Here is a 23,655-nt window from a genome sequence, read left to right on the forward strand (position 1 = left end):
GCAGTACAAGCCTTCAGATATTATGGATCTCTATATCCAAAGGACATGCTGCCTGCAATTTAGTTGTTTTCCAGATCTTGTATCATTGCCTAATCTGGCTGATCACTATCCCACTCTGCAGCAGAGCAACCCTTGCATCCTTCTGAACTCAGAGCCTAGGTCTTGGATTTCTGTTGCCAGTCCAGCATGACTCCCTGTGATCTGCTTCCAGGTAGCAGTGAATTCTTACTGGCTGCTATAATCTCTTTTGGCCTAGGCCAGATCACCAGCACTTTTCTCTACAAGCAGACTGCACACTGAAGAAGAGATAACTGCAATAAATATAAAATGACACCTAACATGTTTTTCCATGCATTATACTAGCAACTGGGAGGAAAAACCTCTGCTATGGAAACTGCAATAGAAACCAGATCCATGTCAGAGAGAAGCATAAAAGAGGCTGAAGAGGATGGCCCAGAAAATTTTGAGGGATGAAAGGATAACTTGTATGCTTTCCTGGAACTTATTTCTGGGCATCTGTAGTTCTTGAGAGCTTGTCTATCACAGCCACCTGTGTCAGCCACTGGCAAACATCCCAGGCCATACACCTTTCACGCTAATGCACAAAAATGCTGACATCTAACAGTTAGTTTAGTAGCTCAGAGATGGGCAAGGCTGATCATAAGCTTAGATAAATAATATTCTTTGTTAACATGACACCAGAGAGCAGAGCACCTGCCTCCATCCATAATTTGCTAGGTGGGCTTGCATATGTATTTCTTTATTTTAGAACAATACTAAACCAATACTGAAGCTGTGAAACAACCTACTGCAAGGGTAAGGATTCCACTCTCAGACCTACTGTTCAATATTCTCCCCTCCTGCCCACCAATGTGCAACGACAAAAGCTGCAAGGCTCTGTAACTACATACATTTAGGTATGTACCTATTTACCTCCCAACAGACCTTTGCTCCAGCCACTGTGGATGATTCTCACTGTGAATGCAAGAATGAAGTACTACTGCTTGTCAGCATGGAGTCTTGCCCCTGACCTGTAACGTCAGCAAGGTCTAATTCCATGATGTAAAGACTGTGGAGTACACGCGCGCCTGTGCTAGTGAACTGCAGATCAACTCACCTCCATGAACTCACCAATAGAGTTTAGCTTTTCCATGACTCGTTTCCATCAGTGTGGGTGAGCTTCTGAAGATAAACTAGTCTGCAGCAAGACAACCATTACTGACAGTGAGCTGTGTACGAAAAGACACCATCTAACTGGAGAGATGGCAAAGGTAAGACAGCATAAACTTGTGATGTCCCACGCTACGATGTCCAGACACCAATGAGAGACCCTGTGACCAGTGCCTAGTTCAGGGCAGGAACTCAACACCCTCCAAGTGCCCTAGCACTTACTTGGTCAGTTTTGTCATAGGTTTATTTTTGCCAATCCAAGCGTTATACAGCTAAAATATACCAGATACTTAGGCACAGCTCTCAGAGCAGGTGGATTCGAACACCATTTCCCACCATTCACATTCACGTCAGACCATAAACCACTCATGCCCATTACCACAACGAGGGGAAAGCAACCCTCAAAAATGCAGGAGGCTGACTCACAGACACTTGCCTGTTCAACATACACAGAACAAGCCCAATGTGCTATTCTGTGCTACAAAGTTTATGGAGAAGTTAATCCATCCACACAATAATACGGCATTATGGCTCATCTGAGGCTCAGCTTGCAGAGTCCAAAGTGTACAAACAGAGGCATATAGAACAAATCTGAACTAAGCACTGTACCCTGCCCTCTGCCTGCACCAACGATTTACAAGTATCTGGTAAATGATTTATAGACCTAAAGATAACAGAGTATAAAACCCTATGACTGCCTCTGTTTTACAAAGGAAAGACTTTCTGGGTAATTTGCCATGTCTCTGAAAATGTCTCAAATTTTGGTGTCTGCTCTGCTGTTTGCAGGTAAGTGCCTGGCACCCTGTCTCGTGTCATTCCCTTCTGGCTTGTTAAAATAGTCAGCTGGCAAAAAAAAAAGCCTCTGTAACCACCAGAACAGCACTGATGGAAGAGAATTAACTGGAAATCACTGCAGCAGGGACATACGGGAGAGTGGGCGAGCACAAGACTGCAATAGCAAGTTCTGTGAAATACAGTCTTGATTCTGCTCCTTCTGACTACTTTTGAACTGTTACTGCTCAAACTCTCAGGTATGACGAGCGAGGATGCATTTCTGTCTGAAAGGGATTCTTACAGAATGACTTGCTGAACTGTTTAAATTGTAGAAAGAGTTTAACGCTGTTTTTCTGGAACCTTCCCTGAACGTCATTCTGATCTCCACGTTTACTGGAGCAAGAAACAGTTTCACATGCATTTATGGGCATCTAAATGATCTATTTCATAAGTGATTTTCAGGACATCTGATTTGAATTGCTTAAGGAGATGGATTCTTTTAAAGCTCTCAGTCTGTCTGATCAGTGAACCTTCACAACACCCTGCAACCAAGGCACCTAAAATCTAGATTCATCCTGTAAAAACTGGACCAGAGTGGAAATGAATGGGATGGGGCTGCAGCATCAGTGAGGCTGAAAGGATGCTCTTCCCAAAGCAGCACAAACTGATACAGTCAGCAATAAGTGATGCACATGTTGTGAGATAAATTTATTCCTCACTAAATTATAACAAACCAGGTAGGCAGGAAACTACTGTCGACTTCTCAGGTGGCTGCCTGCACCATGAAAAGATGCTCCAGCCACCTGTGTGCAATAAAAGCATTTCTTAGATCTGAGCGGTCCAACACACATGCAGTAAATACACCATGTGAAGAGCTAAGGCAAAATGAGGCAGACAGAATTAACCAATGCTTAATCATAAGTAAGTTGTTTTGTGAACTGGGACCACAGTCAGATATACTGTCTCTAAGGGGCTAAATTCTCTTCCTTGTCATATGATCCTAAGTTTTGGCTGCAGTGAGGCTCTGCAGGGAGGGAAGGAGATGGAAAGGGCCTTTCTCTCTTCTGCAAGTTAGAGCTCACCTGGAAACCTTCCTTTCCCCTTATTTGCACTTCCTAATCTGCTATGCACCTGAGCTTGAACTATTCCTAGGCACTTTTCTGTCTTCCTGAACCTTACCTCCTTCCCACTGTAGACTATCATGACACAAGCCACGTCACCTGATGCCAAGATGGGATCACAACAGCCTGCTGTCCCTCTTTTGAGGTCCCTTCCAATCTCTAGCATACAGTGATACTGTGACTTAAACTGTGATATTTATCTCCCTTATTTCTCTATCTTTCCTAACAGTCTTGTTTGCCCTCTTTCCCAGGTTCCTGTTTTCAAAGGGCAGGAAGAACTATTTATTACTGATTTTTAATGAGTCTTAAAAGCTTAACTGATCACAAACAGTTCAGTTTTTCATTAATTGTGAATCCTTTCAGCAATGATCAAGGTGGTGGTGAATTAAAATAGAGGCCATATGATTCACTAGTGAGAGCCTGATTCTTCATCATAACCTCAACTTAGCTGCTGTAAATCACTCCCTATAATAAACATCTTAACTTTTCTGGGCATGGTCTTTCTGGACTGCTTGCTAGATCTTTCCTTTAGCCTCTGCAGAGTGCAGCAGCAAGGGATGGGGTACAAGAGCATGGTGTCCTGGCACTGGGACCATTACTGAAGGCTCTCAGATGACCAATAGGGGTGTTTTGCCCATTCATGCAAGGTTAAACTTATGGCTACATTTGGATTTAGAAAGGAAATTTTGCCAGGACCCACTGAGAAAGCCCTATGGACCAATGCTTTTTCCAATATTTTGTTGCAGGAAAAGTAGTTCCTTCTCTAGGATTATCCAGGATTTTTGGCAATCGCCTTGCCATTCACCCATAGCTGACACCTTTCCTGACCCCTGGCATACATCAGCAATGCATTCAATACCTAATTCTGCATTTAGTGTCTGTAAATCATCTGCTTTTGCTGATGGGGGAACAAGGCTGATGCTGTAGCTCTGACAATTGCTAACGACTGAGCTCTCATCTCTTGAACCAGAGAGCTCTTATGTCCGGTGCTGTAAAATTAGGAATTGTCAAAGAATAGAGACCACTGTACTTCAGGCTTTAAACAGATGAGACCAAAACTTCAGAGGCTGGGTGATATGAGTGATGTTGAAGAACTTAACAATCAGTGACGGAGACTTTTGCCATCAGTAGATATTAGCAAATCTAACTGATTGAAGGCCTGTTACCATCCAAACACTTTAGAATACACAGCCAATGTGCATAGGCACAGTTCTTTTTCACCGTTTGAAAAAACAATATATAGGTGTTTGATTTAAATGTAATTGTACTTTTCAGCTGAGAAAAGGTGACGTGGCCCAGAGGTGGCCTGCAGAATCCAAAAGCATATGCCTGCTGTGATCCACCTACGTATGCAAAGTACTGACAGATAACAACATCCTGATTTCCATGGAGTGCCACATGACATAGAGAAATACTCTGGTGAAAACTAGATGCTTCCACGCTTTTCTTTCAGCGCTTGCACTGTTGCACTGTGTTATTCTGAATCCTTAGACTGAGTCCTTGGGTCTAACTCTGTGAATCTTTTCTGGGCTTAGAATGTTAGAGAGATGAAGTATTGTGGAGTGTGGATGTGTGGGGGAGTCCATTATGGCTCATTTCTAACCTTAAGAAGCACATCTGAGCTGCAGCGTTTGATTTACTTTTTCAAAGTTCCCAACACGTCAGCACCAGCCACCTCAGCAAGGTTAAAGTGTCCAAGGTTGAAGTTTAGCTCTGTCCAAGTTTAGCCTCTGTCCAAGCTGTGTCCTAAAGTGCTGATAAGACTGGCATCCTTATCCCTGTGAGCTGACATTTTGACCAGTCAATCAGCAAAGCTGATAATAATAAGAGTTATTAGACTAAAAGGAAAGGAGTCGGAGCAATTGCCAACTTTTGACATTTAAATTCCATTGAAATGAATAACTTTAACAATAGGTTTTCAATTTGTCAGAAACTTGCAATAGTCTTCAGAAACTAAGGACAGAAAAAAATAGGTCCAGTTTATATGACAATGTGCACAGAATGACTGAAGGGCTGCTAAGTAGTTGTCAATTTATTTGTAAATATCACAGCAAATCAGAGCTAAACCACTTTTCCCTGTGATAGATACACAACAGGGATAAACTTCAGTCCCAGTCCTCGAGAATGTTTCTTACCACTTATATAATACTCCTGGATCTAGATAAAACAAGCTCTCTGGGGAAGGGGTAGGGGGAAGCATATCCTGTACCATAGCAAGTTTGAAGTCTTGTCTTCTTATCATCTAACTCGACTATTAGACGTTCAAATGGTGGCTTGACTACTCTCCCCAAAGACTGCTAAGCACAAAACGGCTTATACCGCTTAGCTTTTAAAAAAGCAAAAGCATATCAATTAAATGGGTGCCTAAGCAGGCAAAGGTGTCAAAATTTAATCCCATTCTCACCTTTTTGACTGTGCTATGAAGTGGAACATTCAGGTGATAGAAAAAGATGTCTTCCTGGGACGATTTTAAGGTTGCATCCAGCAACCATCTTGCTTTCTAGAAACCTATCACTGTAAGATAGGGTTAAGCTTTCATTTGAGTATGTACGAAGAGATTTTAATGCAAATAGTTCAAGATCTATGCAGGCTGATATTATTACCTTGACATTCCAAGCTATTTGATATGTCTTTTTCATAATCAGGTTGCTGGTTCTTTTTTAGTAGTCATTGCTGGGATTAAGTACACATTTGCTATTCTGACAAAGACGACAAGGTTCTGTCACCATACCCCCTTCCTGAGACTCTCTCAAGTTTAGCCTTATACCAGTTCACACTAATCCAAAATGAGATACTCAGAAAGCACCATAACAGTAATGATTACTAGTAGTCTTCCCCATGGAAAATCTATTTAGGTGTACAGGACAGACAAAACTACCTGCTGAAGGCAATGATTACACAAACTAAGCATCTGTTTGCTATAAACAGCCAATTTTTCCTATAATTTGTTTTTCATACAAGAACACTGAGTGAATCTTCAGGAGACGATGAGAAGAAACACAAACTGGTAACATCTGATACAGCCCCTGCAATAGTTCCACCCCTGCACACATTTGTCCTATTTTTCCTTTGAGCCATTAATCCCTAAATGTGTTTTTCAAGTAGCATATTTATCTAAGATAAAAGAGAGAAAACAGTATTGAGTAAAAACATTATTGTACAATATGTCTGACTGCTCTTTTCAGTGAGTTAACTTTGCTTCAGCTCTATTTTCAGCTCTTTATTCGCTGTGAGCCATTTCATTGCCATTACCCACCTGCTGCTAACTCGCTGTAGTCTCACACCCAGGTGCTTGAATCTCCCTTCTCCTGGTTTTTGTGCTACTCTTCTGCAAGATGGAGAGCTCCAGTCCTTCAGGCATAGTCTGAAGCACCTACCTGAGCAACAAACTCTTGCACAGTCTTTTTCCAAGCTGTTCAAAAGGCAGGAAAAATATTACACCTGGTCTGATGAACTTAAATTGAAGCAAGATATAGGCTGTTTGCTGAAGACTATGCAGAGGAGCTACTCAGGGGCTATTCAGACAGAGAGATCAGCTCTGATGCTCCCCAAGTCTGGTGAGTCCAAAGGAGGGCCATGAAGATGATCAGGGGCTGGAGCACCTCTCCTATGAAGACAGGCTGAGAGAGTTGAGCTTGTTCAGCCTGGAGAAGAGAAGGTTCAGGGGAAGTATTATAGAAGCCTTCCACTAACTAAATGGAACCTGCAAGAAAGCTGGACAGGAACTTTTTGCAAAGGCATGTAGTGAAAGGAAAAGGGAGAATGGATTTAAGCTGAAAAAGGGTAGATTTAGATGAGATATTAGGCAAAAATGCTTCATTACGAGAGTGGTGAGACACTGGAACAGGTTGTCCAGGGAAGTTGTAGCTGCCCTCATCATCTGGAAGCGCTCAAGACCAGGTTGGATTGGGCTTTGAGCAACCTGACCTGACTTTCTCTGAACTCTGCCAGAGCACAAGCAAGTTCGCAACCCTGCTTGCCTGTTTAGTCCCAGTGGAAGACCAACAGGGCTATTTTCGGTTTCACTAGGAATGGTCTCACCAGAGTTCTTCTGGAGGTGAATGAAGTTGGCCCTATTCAGAGATGTATAACGATCATTACAGTAAGATGAAGAGAGAATGAACTAAGCCTGAAGGACTACCTTGAATATAAAGGCTCTTACCTGACTTTTTTATGATGCTTACGTATCTTTGGAGCACCCTAGCAGCTAGGGACAAGCCCTGCAGAGACGGCTCCTTGGTGCTAAAAGTGAGAGGAGGAAGCATTTGTGATAGCAGCCAGAAAAGAACAAGAACTGGGTGTCAACAACGACAGAAGCAAAGAGCAGACCTGACACCCCCACCTCCCTTGGAGCATGCAAGTCCTCTTTAGTCAAAGTGAATATGTATGGTTAAGAACGGCATTTGCCATTGAATGGCATTTGCCATTGGATGCCATTTGCAAAAGTGCAGTCAGAGCAGACTGGATGCTAAAAATGGAAAGTTAATACATTCAAGACACAACACTTAGCACCTCAGTAGCCAAGACAACACCTCACTGTCCCACCAGCAGAACAAGCTCAGTTTTTGAAGATGCTGGCAACAGGAAGAGGAAAATCAAAAAGCAGAGTGATTTAATGTTGTTATTTTCTAGCTCACCATGAAGCTGGAAAGCCAGAGCACATATTGGTGAATAAAATTTAATGTTTAATGGCCCTTAGTAACTCTATATACATTTAAACAAAAGTAAAGCCTATTACCGAGCCAATTTCTGGTCCCAGTTCAGATATCTCAGTCCAGAAACATAATCATGAGCTTACAAAAATATTTAATACCCCAAAAGCCCTCTGCACATTCACTAAGAAGAAGTTAACAGCTCATAGATTTTTCTACTGAATAATAATAAATTGCCAGAGAAATAATGAAATTCAGCATGAGGTTACTTTTATCCTGCACAGCTCTCAAACAGAAGGGTAGGAGCTTAATAGACAAATGCAAGATACACTTTTTTTTTTCCTTCCCCGGGCCAAAATCTTGCTTATTTTCTGAAGTACAGAAATAGCTCTTTCTCAGTTCCCTAAGGGAGAGAGCAGTTCACACAACAAGAGTCTTCACACCAAATGTCTGAGCTTAGTTTTTAACATGGAGCTGTTAGCATTTTTAAAGATGGTGTTCCTTGAAAACTCCCTACCCCTAAATTTTTGCCTCCGGTTTCTGATAATAGTAATTTGGAATCTGAAGAAACTCAAGTAGGAAGGAACTACTAGGAGTGTCACTGCTTGCTAAGTAAATTTTCTAATGCACATTTTCATGTCTTTTTTAAGATTGACAATGACAACCACATTCACTGATTTTTTTGTCCATTACTCTATAATCAAGCATTTTCTCACTTTCTTTTCAAGCATTTTTTGGCTTTGAAAAGAAACAAAGTGAAAAGGAGCAGCAAATACTCTAACTCACATATCTGCTGCCTACATGCATTCGGTGTACATCTTTGTCTATTTAAAAGCTAAAGAGCAACCGCATTGTGGATGATCAGGAAAGCCAGCAGTAATAGCGAGTGAACTGGATTCAACTGAGCGTTGTACATGAAAGCAAACATTTGACATTCTGAGTTAAGAGTTTTCCCCCTTGAGAATTCAGGAATAAGGGCACTGGAGAGCTGGCAGTGAGGCAATAGCTTGCCCTGCTGAGCTGCTATTATAAGATACAATGGAGAAGAGTTCCAGTTCTTGGCCCATCTGTACCAAGGATGTGTAGGTCACGCTCAGGTGTCCATTTAAAGCCACTTCATTAAATCAGAGCACAGCTGCTTACAGACACTAGTCTCAGCTTGGCTTATGTATCCAAGTTTCAACTTAATCAGTGGCTCATTAAAAAAGTAGACTTTTCCTGTAGCAGAACCTTTCATACAAAGTTAATGAGGAAGTCAGCCATTTTTCTTGAGCAGAATGATTATTTCAAAATCATCTACAAGAAGTACTTCTGCATCTGGGGTGAACTCAAAAGCTGTCTAAAGCAGTGCAATAGCAAGATTAGAAGCGCAATGTCTTTGAGTCATTTCTACACATGCAATTTCTCTTCTGCTACTAATGAGAATAATTACTACATCTAAACTAGGGGCTTTAGAAAGCATAGTTAAATTTATGGGTAGGTTTAAGGTTTTAAAAACCCCAATCTTTGGGCTTCTCGGCACACTGAGACTAGTGAAATCCAGTCTAAGTTTCTTTTCAGTCACAACATCTTGCATTAAAAATAAATTAGTTCCTTAATTTGCTTATAACTTTATTTACTTTGGATTCAACAGCAAAATAGTGATTTATAGCAGCCTGCTTATTAACTTCAGCCTTAAGAAAAAAGTATGCTGAAGATCTAATGTAGAAACATCTTTGTGATCAATAAACTACAGGTCCTGCTCTTTGGGTGTGCTTCTTGAGGTGGACATTCTAAAACATTTTCCTAATATTACAAATATTTCTCAGCTTCCTTTTCAGGTGTCCTTGGAGCACCTTTTCTGACAGAAGAATCAGCAAATCAATTTATACGACTTAAACGACAGATACTCTTTTCTCAGAACTACTGGGACCCAAGCAGCAGCCAGGATGCATGGGGATATACTATAGCTGAACAGGTATACTTGCTTTCATCTTGCAGCACCTATTGGGTCAAAAAAAACCCCAAACCACACAATTACAGGTCTGGGATTAACACTGAACAGTAACCCTTTGGGTAAAGGGAGGGAATCTGATTTATCAAAGCAGGCAAGACTGTTGTCACCAACTGCATTTTGCAGTCTCAAAGCTCATAATATTCTTTTCTATTTTGGTCTACTTCAGGTTAGTAAATCATGGAGAGCTTTAAGAGACACAGCACAATACTACATGGACATGGTTCCTTTTGCCTTTGATTCTTCAACTGCGAAGTACAATGGGATTTCTCAACAGAGCATTTCATAGACTCAGAACATGTTCGTTTACCTAAGTAAGTACAATTGACCAATATAACAGTGCTTTGGGACAATAGGGTCCTAGTGGCATAACTCAGCACATGAACAAACCCGATTATAAGAGATGGCTTGAAAACATAAGGATTTGTTTTTCCTATCCAAGTTTTATAGTTATTTGAAATGTGGCAAGTTCTTTTTTAAGTTTGCTTTGGAAGAATTCATTAAAAGCTTAAAGAATATATATCTTTTTAAAATACCTACAGAAGCTAAACTGCAGGTATATATCCTACATAGTTGGGTTTAAAAGCAGACACAAAGCAATTCCTGAGGAGAAAAATGAAAGATAAAACCCTCATCTATTTCAGTAACAAAACGGTGTAGAATAAGACCTCAGAACAAAACAGAGAATGAGGCACAGCAGTTGGAGAAACCCATATTTATAGATGAGCACACAAGTACATGAAATGAAGTCTCAAACAATTTCTCTATGACAATTTAAGACTGTGCAAAAATGTACACATTTTTTGGGACATATTGTAGTCAAATTTAGGAAACAACTACTGATTCAGTTTGACAAGCACAGAATACACATGCTATTCCTGCAAAACACTTCATACCAAGATATTGCAGTCCTTTGAAATGGACAGGAGTGGGTAGAACTAAGCTCATACAACTTTAAGTTTCAGTACTTAAAATAGTTACTAAGATACAGCAATCTGATCAGCCTAATTGTAACGACCAATAGGAAAATAGGTAGGCTTCTTCTTATAATATGCTTTGAATTTTATTGACTTAAAATTAGCTTTCCTTTTGAAAATAAGTTTCATTTTGAAATGTGGCTTTTGAAAAGCACTTTTTTTATGAGATAAGGATTTGATTTGGAGAGTCTCAGATTGAGCTTTCTAGGACTGTTCCACCTGAATGGTGATGCCAGTTTCACTCACTGAGCAGAAGCAGAGTGGAAGAGAATAGCTAAAAGTCATGATTTCCCTGCCCTCTTGCCAGGTCTTCAGTTGGTGTCTTTGTGTGACTCGAAGGAAGCACCATTTCTAATACTGATGGGCAGCAGCTTTCTTGACTAGCAGCAGTTACTTCTGCCTTATGATGAATGTGAAGTTACCTGAAGACTCTTCATCCACTTTTCCAGAAAAATCCCACCCTATCTTTTCCATCAGAAAAACTGTTCAGATAGAAAATGCCTAACTGCGTCTAATTATTAGTTGTTCAATTCATATGTCTGAAGGCTGCGATCCTGACCTCTGTTAGGCATACTGCAAGATGAGGTTTCTCCCTCCAGAATGATAATGCCTATGACTGGTATATGACAGGACTAAAGCCAGTTTACAGGAACACAATTATAGGCACTCCCACTGAAGCATGTTTATGATTTCAGAGCCAGGCTGGTTAATGCTCAGACTGAAATATATTTCCCAAGGCTAGTGCGACAGAAATTAAGGTCTGGAGTTTTTTATGAAGGTGTATAGGAAAAAGACATCAAGACAGAAGTTATAAAAAACATAGATAAAGGAAAAGAATTGTTTTGAACCTAATGGTTCATGATTAGTGACATTTCTGAGATGGCCAAGCAAACCTACATAGCATGTACAGGACTCTGGTTCAGGGCTGTACTTCCAGAAGAAAACCTTTATAAAAGCATGCAAATCTGAAGGTTAGAGCTGCTGACAGTACCCTTAAATTTGCAATTTTTTTCTAAAAGTAATTTATTGCATCTTTTCCAGTGACAACATTAGATCTTACATGGATATGCCACAGCAGTCTGGGACTCACCTCCAGCAACAGACAAGGATGAGCTATTAAATCCTACATGTCTTGTGTCTGACCATGTTAGGAATGGCATGTTATGCATTTGCTATTATGTATTTGGTAAGATGACTTTCTCTCATCCCACTGTCTAAAACCAAAATGAACATGCTAATTCCCTCAATACTGCATATTTTATATTCATAAGTAGAAGTGAGATGCCAGTCATGGTAAATAGAATAAGAAGCTGAAGACAAGGCAACCATTCACTTTCAGCACATTATGTTTAAAACCCCTTGTGTTTTCAGGTAAAACATTTTTTGACCAAACTATTGTTTTTAAATGCACATTTCTGCTTCTGTGACTGAAAACCTCAGTTTTATTTCTCAGTATTTCAGCTACATTTTTGAGAGGCAATTAAGAAACGGAAATCAGTCGCTTCAGGCGAGTAAATGAAGTAGAGCACATTTGCTTCAGGTTTGGCTAGTAAGAAGAGTATACTTCTGTACTTCAAGGGCATTTCAAGTACTGGGGGCAAACTGGCAGGTATTATAATATACATCTGTATCACACCTATGCTTTGTTTTCTGCATTTAAACTTCTGTACTTGGTCTTGAATGCCAAAACCAGCTGAAGCCACATCTACCAGTGTGAGCTGTTTTTTCTTACTTTGTGTAAAGTAGGAGCTGGTGGACACACTTATTCACTGCTCCTTTTCTAATAAAAGTGATTACGTTATAACGTTCTTTATGCCAAGGTCTTGAGTCTGGAAATTTTCCCATTCCTATCCGTTAGTTTGCCTTATTTCAGGACACCTTTGAATAAATAATTGGGCACCCACATTTCTTTTATATGTTATTAATACACTGCTAGCAACTAAAAGCTTTTAACCCTGGTCAAAATTGCTGCGTGGACAAAGAGGACCTGTTTGGGAAACCAAAATGTACAGTAACCTTAAGGACAGGGTAGGTGAAGGCAGGCAATTTTTGTTCACTTTCTATCCCCAAAGAGCAGGTTCTGTGTGTTCAGAGTTCTTTGTGAATATGAACCATATAGCGACTGCAACAAATTCAAAGACAACCACAGAATAGTTCGGGTTGGAAAGGACTTCAAGATCATCCAGTTCTAACCCCCCTGCCAGGGGCAGGGACACCTCACATTAGACCATGTTACCAGGCTCCATCCAGCCTGGCCTTGAACGCTGCCAGGGATGGAGCATTCACCACTTCCCTGGGCAATCTGTTCCAGTGCCTCACCATCCTCACATTAAGGAACTTCTTCCTTATATCTAACCTGAACGTCCTCTGTTTAAGTTTAAACCTATGCCCCCTTGTCCTATCGCTGTTGGACCTTCTAAAAAGAAATGCACGTTCTGGCATTTTGGCAATCTCTACCATACTCCTAGGTATGAAACTATCCTTAGGCCATTATTAATTTCCCTGCATAAGACAATGGGCCTGAAATTGCCATTATTCATTAGCTAAGCTGAAAATTCATTAAACACTTGAAAGAGATAAATGAGGTGCAAGTTCAGTATTTGCCATGTAGAATTTCACACCTTCAGTCACACTACTTAATTATCAAGAGTTCATTCAAAGATAATGGGTGACAGATGATGTATAGACTGAAAGACCTCACTGGCTGAACAGTCATGGCCTGTTCCTTCTGTCCCCCTTTCCTGTGTTGCTTGACCTTGGATAGGCGAGTGCTCTAGATCCTAAACCTTGTATTATTTGCATCAGTAACAGTGCAGGCAAAACAGAGTTACCAAAACACTTCAATTTATAGCAAAAAGTAGGACTGTATTGACTTTCATTTTAAATGGATATAAAGCAAAAATAAAAGGATTTGCTCACCCCATGTGTCTCCTTGATGGTTCCAGAGACATTGCCACTCTGCAGGCAGCAATGCTCAAGCCACTTGGGCATCAGCTCCTGAAGCGCTGCTCTTTTGAGCCCTACCACTCTAACTGATGGTGCTGCTTCCAGGGCAGGGGTTCTGGATCTGCTTGAGAATTAGCTACAATTGTCATGCCTGCATGGTAAGTTAAACCAAAATGGGAGTTGGTTCAGGAGTTAACTCTCAAAAAGACAACAGGCATCCCTGGAGTGTGGACGACAGAGTCCACTAATGAGGTGGAAGGTAAAATGAAATGTGTCTTACCTCATCTCCTATCAGCTGGTGAGGTAACTGCCCAGCCTTTATGAACTGTTTTATGGTTGTCAGAGCCATAAAATTAGAATAACCACCACCTTAAACCTATTGCCACACTGACAGTCTTGTGTATGGCTGGCTTCGTAACCGAAACATCAGACAAAGCCAGGGGATGCAATTTGACAGTTCTGTTGTACTTAGACACGACTAATTCCTTTAAAGAAGTTGTTCCGAAAGCCAGAGCCTCAATCTGCAAAGCTGTAGCTTCAAGCTAATGTCACTAATTCAGATAATTAGTCTTGCTGAATTAAATGGGAAGAATTGTGCATGCATGAGTAGCAGTGGAAGATGAGGTGCTTATTTCACGTTATCAAAACACATGCCACTCATGACAATGAACAAATGGCTTTCACAAGGATTTGACTGTGAAACTCCTTCCTCTGCATTTATTAATAACCAGGAAAAATATTTACCCTGTGAATTCGCTTCCCTTATTTATCTTCACATACTATTTCAGCTCTTTAACACAAGCAGCTTTGGATCGAGGTCCCTCTTCCAGGCCTAACAGTTCTGTGGCCCTTCTTTACTGCCTTTTCCCACACATCTTCATGTTGCCACCTACAGTTTTTACGTCCTTGCTTTTTCTATGCAGCACAGATACACATGCAGTGCCTTACTGATGAAAAATCCGAAGAACAGGGCTGAGGGTGGAAAAAGAGACCTCAGGACACAGGATCTTCACTTCTAGCACAATGGAGAGCAGTTCCTCTATGTAGTTTCTGATACTATGACTGTTTTTGAGGGAAAAAAAGCCCAAAACAAATCAAACCCGAAATGATGCAAACACCTCAACTCCCTGAGGCCATAGCCAGCAGCAGTCCTGGGGGAAAGGGGATATAGGCAGAAAGGAAAAGGAATCACAAAAGCTTAAGTCAGGTTTGTCTGCACATAGACATTAACAGGACAGATGTAGGAGGACATCTGCCAGGCATTCCTGAGTTTCCAACTCTTTTCTGAGTGCTGTGAGAAGGATGTCTAAGATCAACAGAACGACAGAAATAAAGATACCCAAGTATCTCCTGATTACTAGGTCCAGCAGAAGCACTTTCCTAAGCAAGACATTAACAGGGACTTCCTCCCATGGGGGTTCTCCAGTGCTGAGTCAGATCTCAATCATGCTGCAGCCCCTTCCTCAGACAGAGAACTTACCTATTCCCTAAGCTTCTTGGATCCCTAATTTTGCAAAGCTTAGAAGAACCAAAGTACCTTTGTGATCTCTGCTAGTTTGTCAAGTGGAATTGAAAACAACCCACAGGTTAAAAGTTACTGCAGCTAGACACAGGATAAATACATGTCTACCAATGTAGACATTACGACAATAAGATCCTTGCTTCGTTAGAGAACCAGGTGAAAGATTCAAGTGTAGTCTGTTGTGACAGGAGAAGTAAAAAACCCCACCTCTCCAATAATAACTAAAGAAAAAGATTAATACTTCATTGGCTTTCTTTTAATGACAAAAACAAGTCATTCCAAACAGAGCAAATAGGGGAAGCTGTAGTACCCAAACAGCCTATATATAACCCACATCACAAATGCTGAATGCGGGATAAGTACTAAGATGCACTGTTATCTATAAGATCAGCTGAACAGGTGAGTATATAGAGGTAATGAGAAAGAACCATTTCTTTTGCGAGCTGAAATGGTTTCTACTATTTGTGGAACAGTGACATTTGCTTTTCAGTGACAGACCTACACACTACTTCATTACTGTGGCAATTTATAGGGTTGAACCTGGTGATTTTAATGCACATTATGCAATACGATTTTGATACATACACTTTTTGAGTCTGCATCACACTTGTGCACTTGATCTTCTGTTCTCTTAATTTAAACCAAAACACCCAAGACAAAATATTCATCTAATCTATACCTGCTGCTGTAACCTTCCATGCCAGCAAAAGGGAGCTGTGTTCAAAGCAATATTATGTTGGCTGATTAAATATACAAACCACCCACCAGAGGCAGATGCATGGCCATAACCACTTCAGGTAAAGTGGAAAATGAATTCTTAGCGTTGTGCATCATCCATAGGAAACAGTGAGATCAGAAGTTAGAATGTAAAGGTAAAAAATTATCCAAAACTGAAAAGTTTACCCAGGAAAAGAAATAAGCATTCAATGTATGTGATTATGTCTGTTCCCTGTGAGCCAGGACCGAAGTCATATCCTACCCCAGCACCCGGCAGGCTCAGTGCTGTGTCTGGCTGTCTTAGAGATTAAACAGATACTCACTGAACCGCGTAATGTGAATTTAACTATCACCTCCCTAGGGCAGCAAGCTTTCCCTATGCCAGTATCAGTCCATGCAGGGGTAGGGGAGGAAGAAGCGGCAGGCTGGTGCACTTCAGCCTTCCAGGATCAACCCATGAAAGCTTCTTTCTCTACAAGCTGTTACAAGACAGTCAGCTTGAAGAGACACTTCTTATTCAGCTACTTACTCCCAGTCACACAATCACTGCTAAGGTGATTTCACGCCAGTCACTGCCTCCCTGGCAGGACTGAATAGGCAACTGATATCCTGTCTGAATAACTCAGCTCTGTCCTGGTTGTGATTGAAAGCTGCCGCACAGCAAGAAGCTAGCTCAGGAAAGGCTTAAAAACATCCTTACAATTGCTGTCAATATTATTACCATAAAGTCAAGGCCTGATTGTGCAAGCTGCCATGAGAAAGCAGTCTGGCATCTTCAAACTGCAGGTAGAACTGCCTAAGGATGAGAAAACAACCATAGGAAGAAAGTGGCTAAAAAAAGACAATCATGGATGCTCAGCACTGCAAAATAACTGATTAGATAACTATTTAGAAGAACGAGTTACAAAGAATCTTGTCTGCAATTCCAAACATGCTTTGGCTGAACACTGCACAGGGAACTATAAAGTGCTGCTTCCTCTCAGTGTCTGTACTCAAGTATTTATGGTGCTACTAGTGCTGTGGAGTTCAGGTAGGAGGCTCAGTACTGAGAGATCTACCACAAGCTTCCTGGCAGAATGGGACCTATACCTCCCCATGTTACACCACGGGCAGGATGCGGTCTGATTTTCACTACAGCACCTCATAAGACAGCTACTATTACCTTATGCCAAAGCTACACGTATTGACCTTTCCCTCGCCTCAATTTAGAAATGCTTACAGAAACAAAGAGTCAACTTATAAGCATTTACCAGTCAGTTTGCAGACAAAAAACCCCTCATGCTTTTACTCATACATCATCTGGGATGCTTTAGGTAAGCGTAGAAACAATTCAACCAGGGTCACTATGCTTTGTAGGGTATGGAAATACTTCTCCTACAAATAAGAAAATAACCTCCTTTTTTGATACTCAGGGTTACACAGCTCCCTACTCCTTTCTCATCCTCTCCCCCCCAGGCTAAGGCTTATTTTCGTTCCCTCCATAATTGCCAAAGGATTAGATCTAGCCAAAGTACATCCACAGGTACTGTTTATAGCAACCACAGATTACTATGGGCCTCACTAAAATGCGCAGGCTGCCTTGATCTATCAGGTCAGCTGTGTCAGAAACAGCATACACAGCAGCAACTGCAAAATAACAAACTTACAAAAAGGTCTCTTTACTTGAAAAAACAATGTCATTAAGACATGCAGGTCTGAAACCAGGATTTTCAGAGAACTGCTTCTCTGACAGCTCCCTCTTTCCCCACTGTAAAAGCTTCAAAGCTATGTTATTAGTAGGAGCAGTGACAATGAAGGTCAGGAAATTTTTTGAGGTGGGCAGAGCCTTTCTTTCCAGGTCTAAACTAACCCTTAAAATTGCACGTCTGGAAATGAAGGGGCAGTCAGCACACATGCTGAAAACATTAAGTGCACCCTCCTAAAATCAGCTGCATGTAGAACACTTAATGGGGAAGTGGAAATGAACATATAAAGAAGATGCACCATTTGCATTGAAGCTGGTTGACTGGAAGAAATGAGTCCCAGGAGAACCAGGAATAGGTAAGTGCATTTGTCTCTGAAGCTCACTGGGTTGCCTGGGCCAGCCAAGTTTCCTTTGAATCTCTTTGAACTAATCTGCCCTGAAATCAGGTAGCTCAAGACCCCTGTTTCTATTAGTCCAGAAAGGGAGTTCTGAGATAAATGATTTGAAATAGTCAATTTTGGCTCTGAGCAAAGACTGAAAGTAGCCCATCTATGCCAGTAAGCTGACTGACAAAGCACTGATTCCGCCCATTACATTTGGCCTTGGTACTAGCGATATGTCTTCTTTAACAAGTCCTGCAGCACCAAAACTCAATCAAGTTAAAGAGCTGATTTTACTATCCTCTGAAAGTGGACATCCTGAAGTGTGTATCTTTATACAGAAAATGGCTCACAACAATGAAGGGTGCAGCCTTTAATTCATTATCTTTCTAGTAAAAGATCATATGATGTGTAACAGCACTACCAATTATTATGTCTAATGAAAAAATTGAATTACAAATATTTTTGTCTCATTATCTTGTGACAGGAGTGTGATTAACTTGTGATTACACAACAGTTTTATAGAAAGACTCCCTGAGGACAGGCTTTATATATGCCTGATGAATTTCCTTGGCTTTTTCTCCCCATCGCTTAAATTGCATAGCAAGCAAATGGGCACAATGGAAGGGACCACTCAGTGACTGCTAAAGTGTAGGCTTTATAGCTCTCCAAGCTTGTATTAACACAAGTGAATATATAATCACACAATGTTTTTCAAACCCAGAAAAGCTGGCTGTTAAGATGGCATAACAGTACCCAGTGAGAACATGGCCTTCCACAAAAAGGTTGGAAAGTGTCATGGAATTACAAGGTGGTAATGAGACCTGAGGGGGGTTTTCAGCATGTATAGATGTCCTGCTAATCTGATACGCCACTGTCAGACTGTACTTCCAGAAATAACTAACAATAGCAATTGCTCAGTAGAAACATTGCAGAGTGATGAATCCATGCAAAGATTGCACAAGTAGACTACAAGAATCATTACAATAGATATATTAATAAGCTAGCAGTGTATTGTTAGTGTACAGAGTTCAGTTTTTCCATTTCACCTCTTTCTTGGTGAAGAAGGTCACTAATTTCAAGGAAATCAGAGCTATGATCTCAGTCAGTTGGTTTTGTGCTGTTCGTTGGGGTTTTATTTATATTATTTGTTTTACAGTTTTTTTGTATTAAATTTTTTTAAGCTACACAATCATATTTTACTGCAGAGCACCTAGCTGCAATTTTTCCTGCTGATCATATTGGGTCGCCTTTGTTTCTAAGTGGAATGAGCACATCTCCTACTGGGTATTCACTTTATTGACCAGCAGAAAAACAGTTAGAATTCTCAGCCCACAAATACTCATGCACAGACACTCATTCCACTTGAACTCCAGCTGAAAGTGGAGAATGAAGATAGGCTACTCGAGATTTTACTTAATTAGGCATAAATACCCACCTGAATTACTCAAATTCCCTTCCATGTTCTAGCAGTAGCCCACAGCCGTAGCCATGCTTGGCCCATGTACACAGTAAAGACTTTCTTTAAGCATTTTTAAAGGAGATCATTTAGTCAAAAGGCTATAAAATTAAAGTTGAAAAATGACTTAATATGAAATGGCCTTGTAGAAAGGCCACCCACCACCACCACCTGTGGCTCTCCAGGCTATAACAGCTTCTGGACAGTTTTGTTTTGCCTTATAAAGCTCCAACTTGTTTTAATCGACCATGTAACTGACATTTTCTTGCTCTGCATAGTATTATCATAGCTGAGAGAGAGAAAAATCCTTCCCTAAAGAGCCTCAAGTTTTACAAACCATAGGGGAAGACTCAGGAGTTTCTTCTTGCAAGACAATGTCACTCATGAAAGTCATTCTCCTACATGACATCTGATAAAACCCAAGTCTTAACCCTTACAACTCTGTAAATACTAGGATCGCCCCTCAAAAGTATCAGTCAGTAGTCAGCCTAAATCAGCTGATTACCACCATGCCTCATCTCAAGAGTTAGTAATGAGCTGTAAGAGTTTAGTCAAGCGTGATCAATTTTGAGCTGGTATCCAGTAGAAAATACAGCAGAAAGAGACATTACATAATGAAAGGTTAATGCTGATACATCGGAAAACAGAGCAGAAGAAAATGGAGCTGTTACTCCTTGGTAACTCCAGAAATGGTTACATAAGGGGGTTAAATACCAGATAGGGGACATAACATGCTACAGGAATATTCCCTTAGCTTCTCCTCTAGAAAGGAGAGCGAGTTTTTATTTAGAGGAAACACATCCTCCTTAACACATCAGAAGGAAATATGGTTTGGGAGGGTAAAAACTGAATCAAAAATAAGCCTGTGTCTCCTTCCAGGGGAGCAGATCGGCCATGGGAGCGAGTGGGTTTGGCTGGCAAGAGCTCATCTCCAGCAGATGCAGCCTGGAGCCCAGGGCACATGTGAGGACAAAACCTTTGAAGAGGAAAAGCGTCTGCACAAGGCAGCTGGAAATGTAAAAGTGGGGAGTGACCTTTTAGATTTAGTTTCAACAGATTTGCAGCGATTTCCTTGCATTGCCTCAGAATTGGCTTTTGTAAGCATTTGCGCCAGTGTTCTCCATTTTGGGTGCTGCAGACAAATCCCTTCATTCAGTGTTAGTTCAACTGAACATCTTTTGTGGGAAAGTAGTTGCTAGATAGCAGGAGAGAGTGCAAGCAACTTGTGCAAAAGAACACAACAGCAAGCGAGAAGGCAGGGAGGACTAAAAATGGAATGTGGCATGCAGGTAGAGGGGAACAGCAGTCACAGGACAGACAGTGATCCTGATCCTATTTTTCTGGGATTTGGAAACTCATACAGTCTCAATATTCCTTCCCCACCAGCCCCTCCCTCTTGGTGAGGACAGGGTCCAGCATAGCCCTGTCCTCGTTGGCTCCTCTGCCACTTGGAGAAGGAAGTTTTTTGTCAGTGTATTCCAGAAACCTTCTGGATTGCGTGAGTCCTGCTGTGTTGTCCCTCTAACAGATATCGGGGTGGTTGAAGCCCCCAGTAAAGACCAGGGCTTATGAACGCAAGGCCACACCTATGTGTCTATAGAGGACCTCATCCTCGGGGGCTTCCTGATCAGGTGGCCTATGGCAGATGCCCACTGTAATGTCACCTGTGCCTGCCCTCCCTTTAATTCTGATACAGAAGCGCTCAGTCAGCTCCTCATCCATCCCAAGGCAGAAGTCCATGCACTCCAGCGGGCCATTGATCTAGAGGGTGACACCCCCTCCTTGTCTCCCCAGCCTGACTTTCCTGAAGAGCCTGGCAAAGAAGCATTTAAGTTGGGCTCCTAATGAAGCTGGTTTATTGGCAGGAATGGCTGCAAGCCACTTGTGCTGCCCTTCAGGTGCCCCTTGCTGTCCTGCAATGCCTTTCCAGGATTTGGGCATCCCCTACTGGCACCAGCGTCAAACTGGTAGGGAGTAAGATTAGACCAAGGCTTAGCTTTCATAGTTTGCAAAGTAGAACTAAAATCAACCCCTCCCCACCCAAAAAATCCCAACAACAAACCAACCAACACTCCCCAATACTGCCTTACTAATCTATTATTGTACTATAATTTGACAATGATCAAACAGAAGAAACTAACTAGGAAAAATAACCAAATTAAAGGGCTTGGAAAAATACTCCCCCCAAAATGGCTGAATTTTTGACTAATCCCTTTTTCATCCCAACTGTTTCATAAATACCAAGCATTCTTGCATTCAAATTACCCCTTAATTCTTTCTTTAAGGTAGTGAAACAGCGCAGACCTTTGGCTTTTAATTTCACACCAGCTCAAAACAAGACTCCAAGTTTCCTCTGAACACAGCCTTGTTGCAGCCTGCCACAGTTCGACAACTCCTCGACAGCAGGGTTGTGACCATGCCCTTTAAAACCTTCACAGTTTAAAGATCTTGCACACAGAGCACCCTTTTACCAGGAAATTGGTTTGCATGCTGCACATCCATAAGCCTTCTGTCCTCCTGCCTCTTGTAACTTGCATTAGACTATTGTTCTGGTTTGTTCTAGGTTTATTTTAGGGTTTTTTTTGCTAGCATGGGGAAGGCTGAGCAATTTAGTCACCAAGCAGAGTACTTACCATTACATGAACAATGCTAACAGTGTTATCACTGTGCGGCTTCCCACCTTAAGCAGGATTAATGGAAGAAGGTAAGCCAGCTGAAAAAGGTCACAGAGGAGACTCAAGCCTTCATCTGAAAAGGGCTCAGGCTGTGCTCTGGGATTACTCACCTGGCTGCACTGGCATCACGCTGTGCTAAAGCTTTGCCTGCCAATGAAACTAGGGCAGGGTTGTAGGGTTTTGCTTCACACATGCTTGGGCAAGAGGAGACTTGGGTAGGGTCAGATTAGGGGTGGGATGTTTTTTAAACAAGAGGCACCGTGTTTGTGATCTCCTGGTTTGTGTCAGCAACAGCCAGCAGAAGAGAGAGAGAAGCCAGCCAGGGCTCTGGAGAGGCAGCTTAGCCTTTGGGCTGGGGGAACCCACAAGGTCAGAGGAGGTAGAGACAGATCTCACCCATTGTTTGAACCCATGGGATTTGTGCAGAATCTTGTTTCTAAAGAAATCTAGCTTACCAGGGCTTTTAGGTGTCATCATGGAGGAGATATCTGTGTTGGGGACATGACTCCTTTCTGTTCCTGGCTTCCTTGCTGTCCTCCAGCCAAAGGTCTCCGAGGAGCCATGCACAAGTCGAGAAAGCCCACCTGAAGGCAACTGAGGTTCTGAACTTGGGTTCCACATTAGGCTATTGCTCAGGTAGCGAACATAACTACTTTTCTTTGTTTTAAGGGATATTTTATATCTGTAGCAATTCCCTCCTTTGGAAATTTCTGACAACCCCCATTGCTTATCTCTCAGAGAGCAACTCCACCTCAAAAATCACTTCTTGGAAGAGTGGTTACGGCAAAGAGCAAACTCCCTATTTCTTCTAACACCTCCCACACAGACATGTCAGAAAGGTAGTGCCAAAACATTTTCTTTGATGACTGGCAACTTGCTTGCATGCCAAGAGAAGGGAGCTTGTGCGAACATGCAAAAGTGTAATTCTGCCATTGCCTGCCTTTCAAAAGTTTTTAAAAGATGGTAACTACTTCTGATTGAGTTTGAAGCACAGACCTGCACTATATTGATTCTATTTAATCATAAGCAACTCACCCACGTCTAGCCTTCTACCTATAACATGAACAAGAGTAGAACACACCATGCACAGGTAAAATTTAATTAGCTAACACTTGCTTATTGCCTTTGATTGCCATTTACATTTCCCATACCTCATTTAGGAAATGATGGCATCTCTTCTGCAGTTCAGATGTTATTTATATACAGTCCCACCAGCTCTTCGTCAGAAACAAACATCTGAGGTGAAGAAGCCTGCACTGCACTAATTGCTCGTTGATACCCTGGTTAGGCTTACCAGGCTTTTATCAAAAACACATATAAAAGACATTGCAGACCGGTACTGCTATTCTGCAAGAGCCATTGTGACTATTTCATGCTGTTGATAAGCAGGTTTCTCACAGACAGAAGAAAGAGCTGCTGATATCCAAGCCTTATGGTATTTCTTAAAAAACCCTACACAAGCCATTTTATATTTAAGGGCACAGCTGTGTTTCCTTAAATCACGTGCAGAGATAAGAAAGGTCTGTGATTTAGGAGTGATGGCAAAGTCAATGGATCTTATGTCAACGTCCTTTGTCCAAATCTA

The 23,655-nt window shown here is 41.5% G+C and overlaps 1 protein-coding gene across 1 annotated transcript; it reads left to right on the top strand.

Moving 5' to 3' along the window:
• Window positions 1–1,907: 1,907 nt before the first annotated feature.
• Window positions 1,908–11,807, top strand: LOC308218945 (uncharacterized protein C3orf85; the record flags this gene model as incomplete). The annotated part of the gene is made up of 4 exons (XM_080613484.1): window positions 1,908–1,956; window positions 9,526–9,674; window positions 9,880–9,965; window positions 11,729–11,807. The coding sequence occupies 4 exons, from the start codon at window positions 1,908–1,910 to the stop codon at window positions 11,805–11,807; spliced, it is 363 nt and encodes a 120-aa protein (XP_080469610.1).
• Window positions 11,808–23,655: the final 11,848 nt, after the last annotated feature.

This window comes from Psittacula echo (assembly GCF_963264785.1).
Source record: "Psittacula echo genome assembly, chromosome: 3".
Classification (NCBI taxonomy): domain Eukaryota; kingdom Metazoa; phylum Chordata; class Aves; order Psittaciformes; family Psittacidae; genus Psittacula; species Psittacula echo.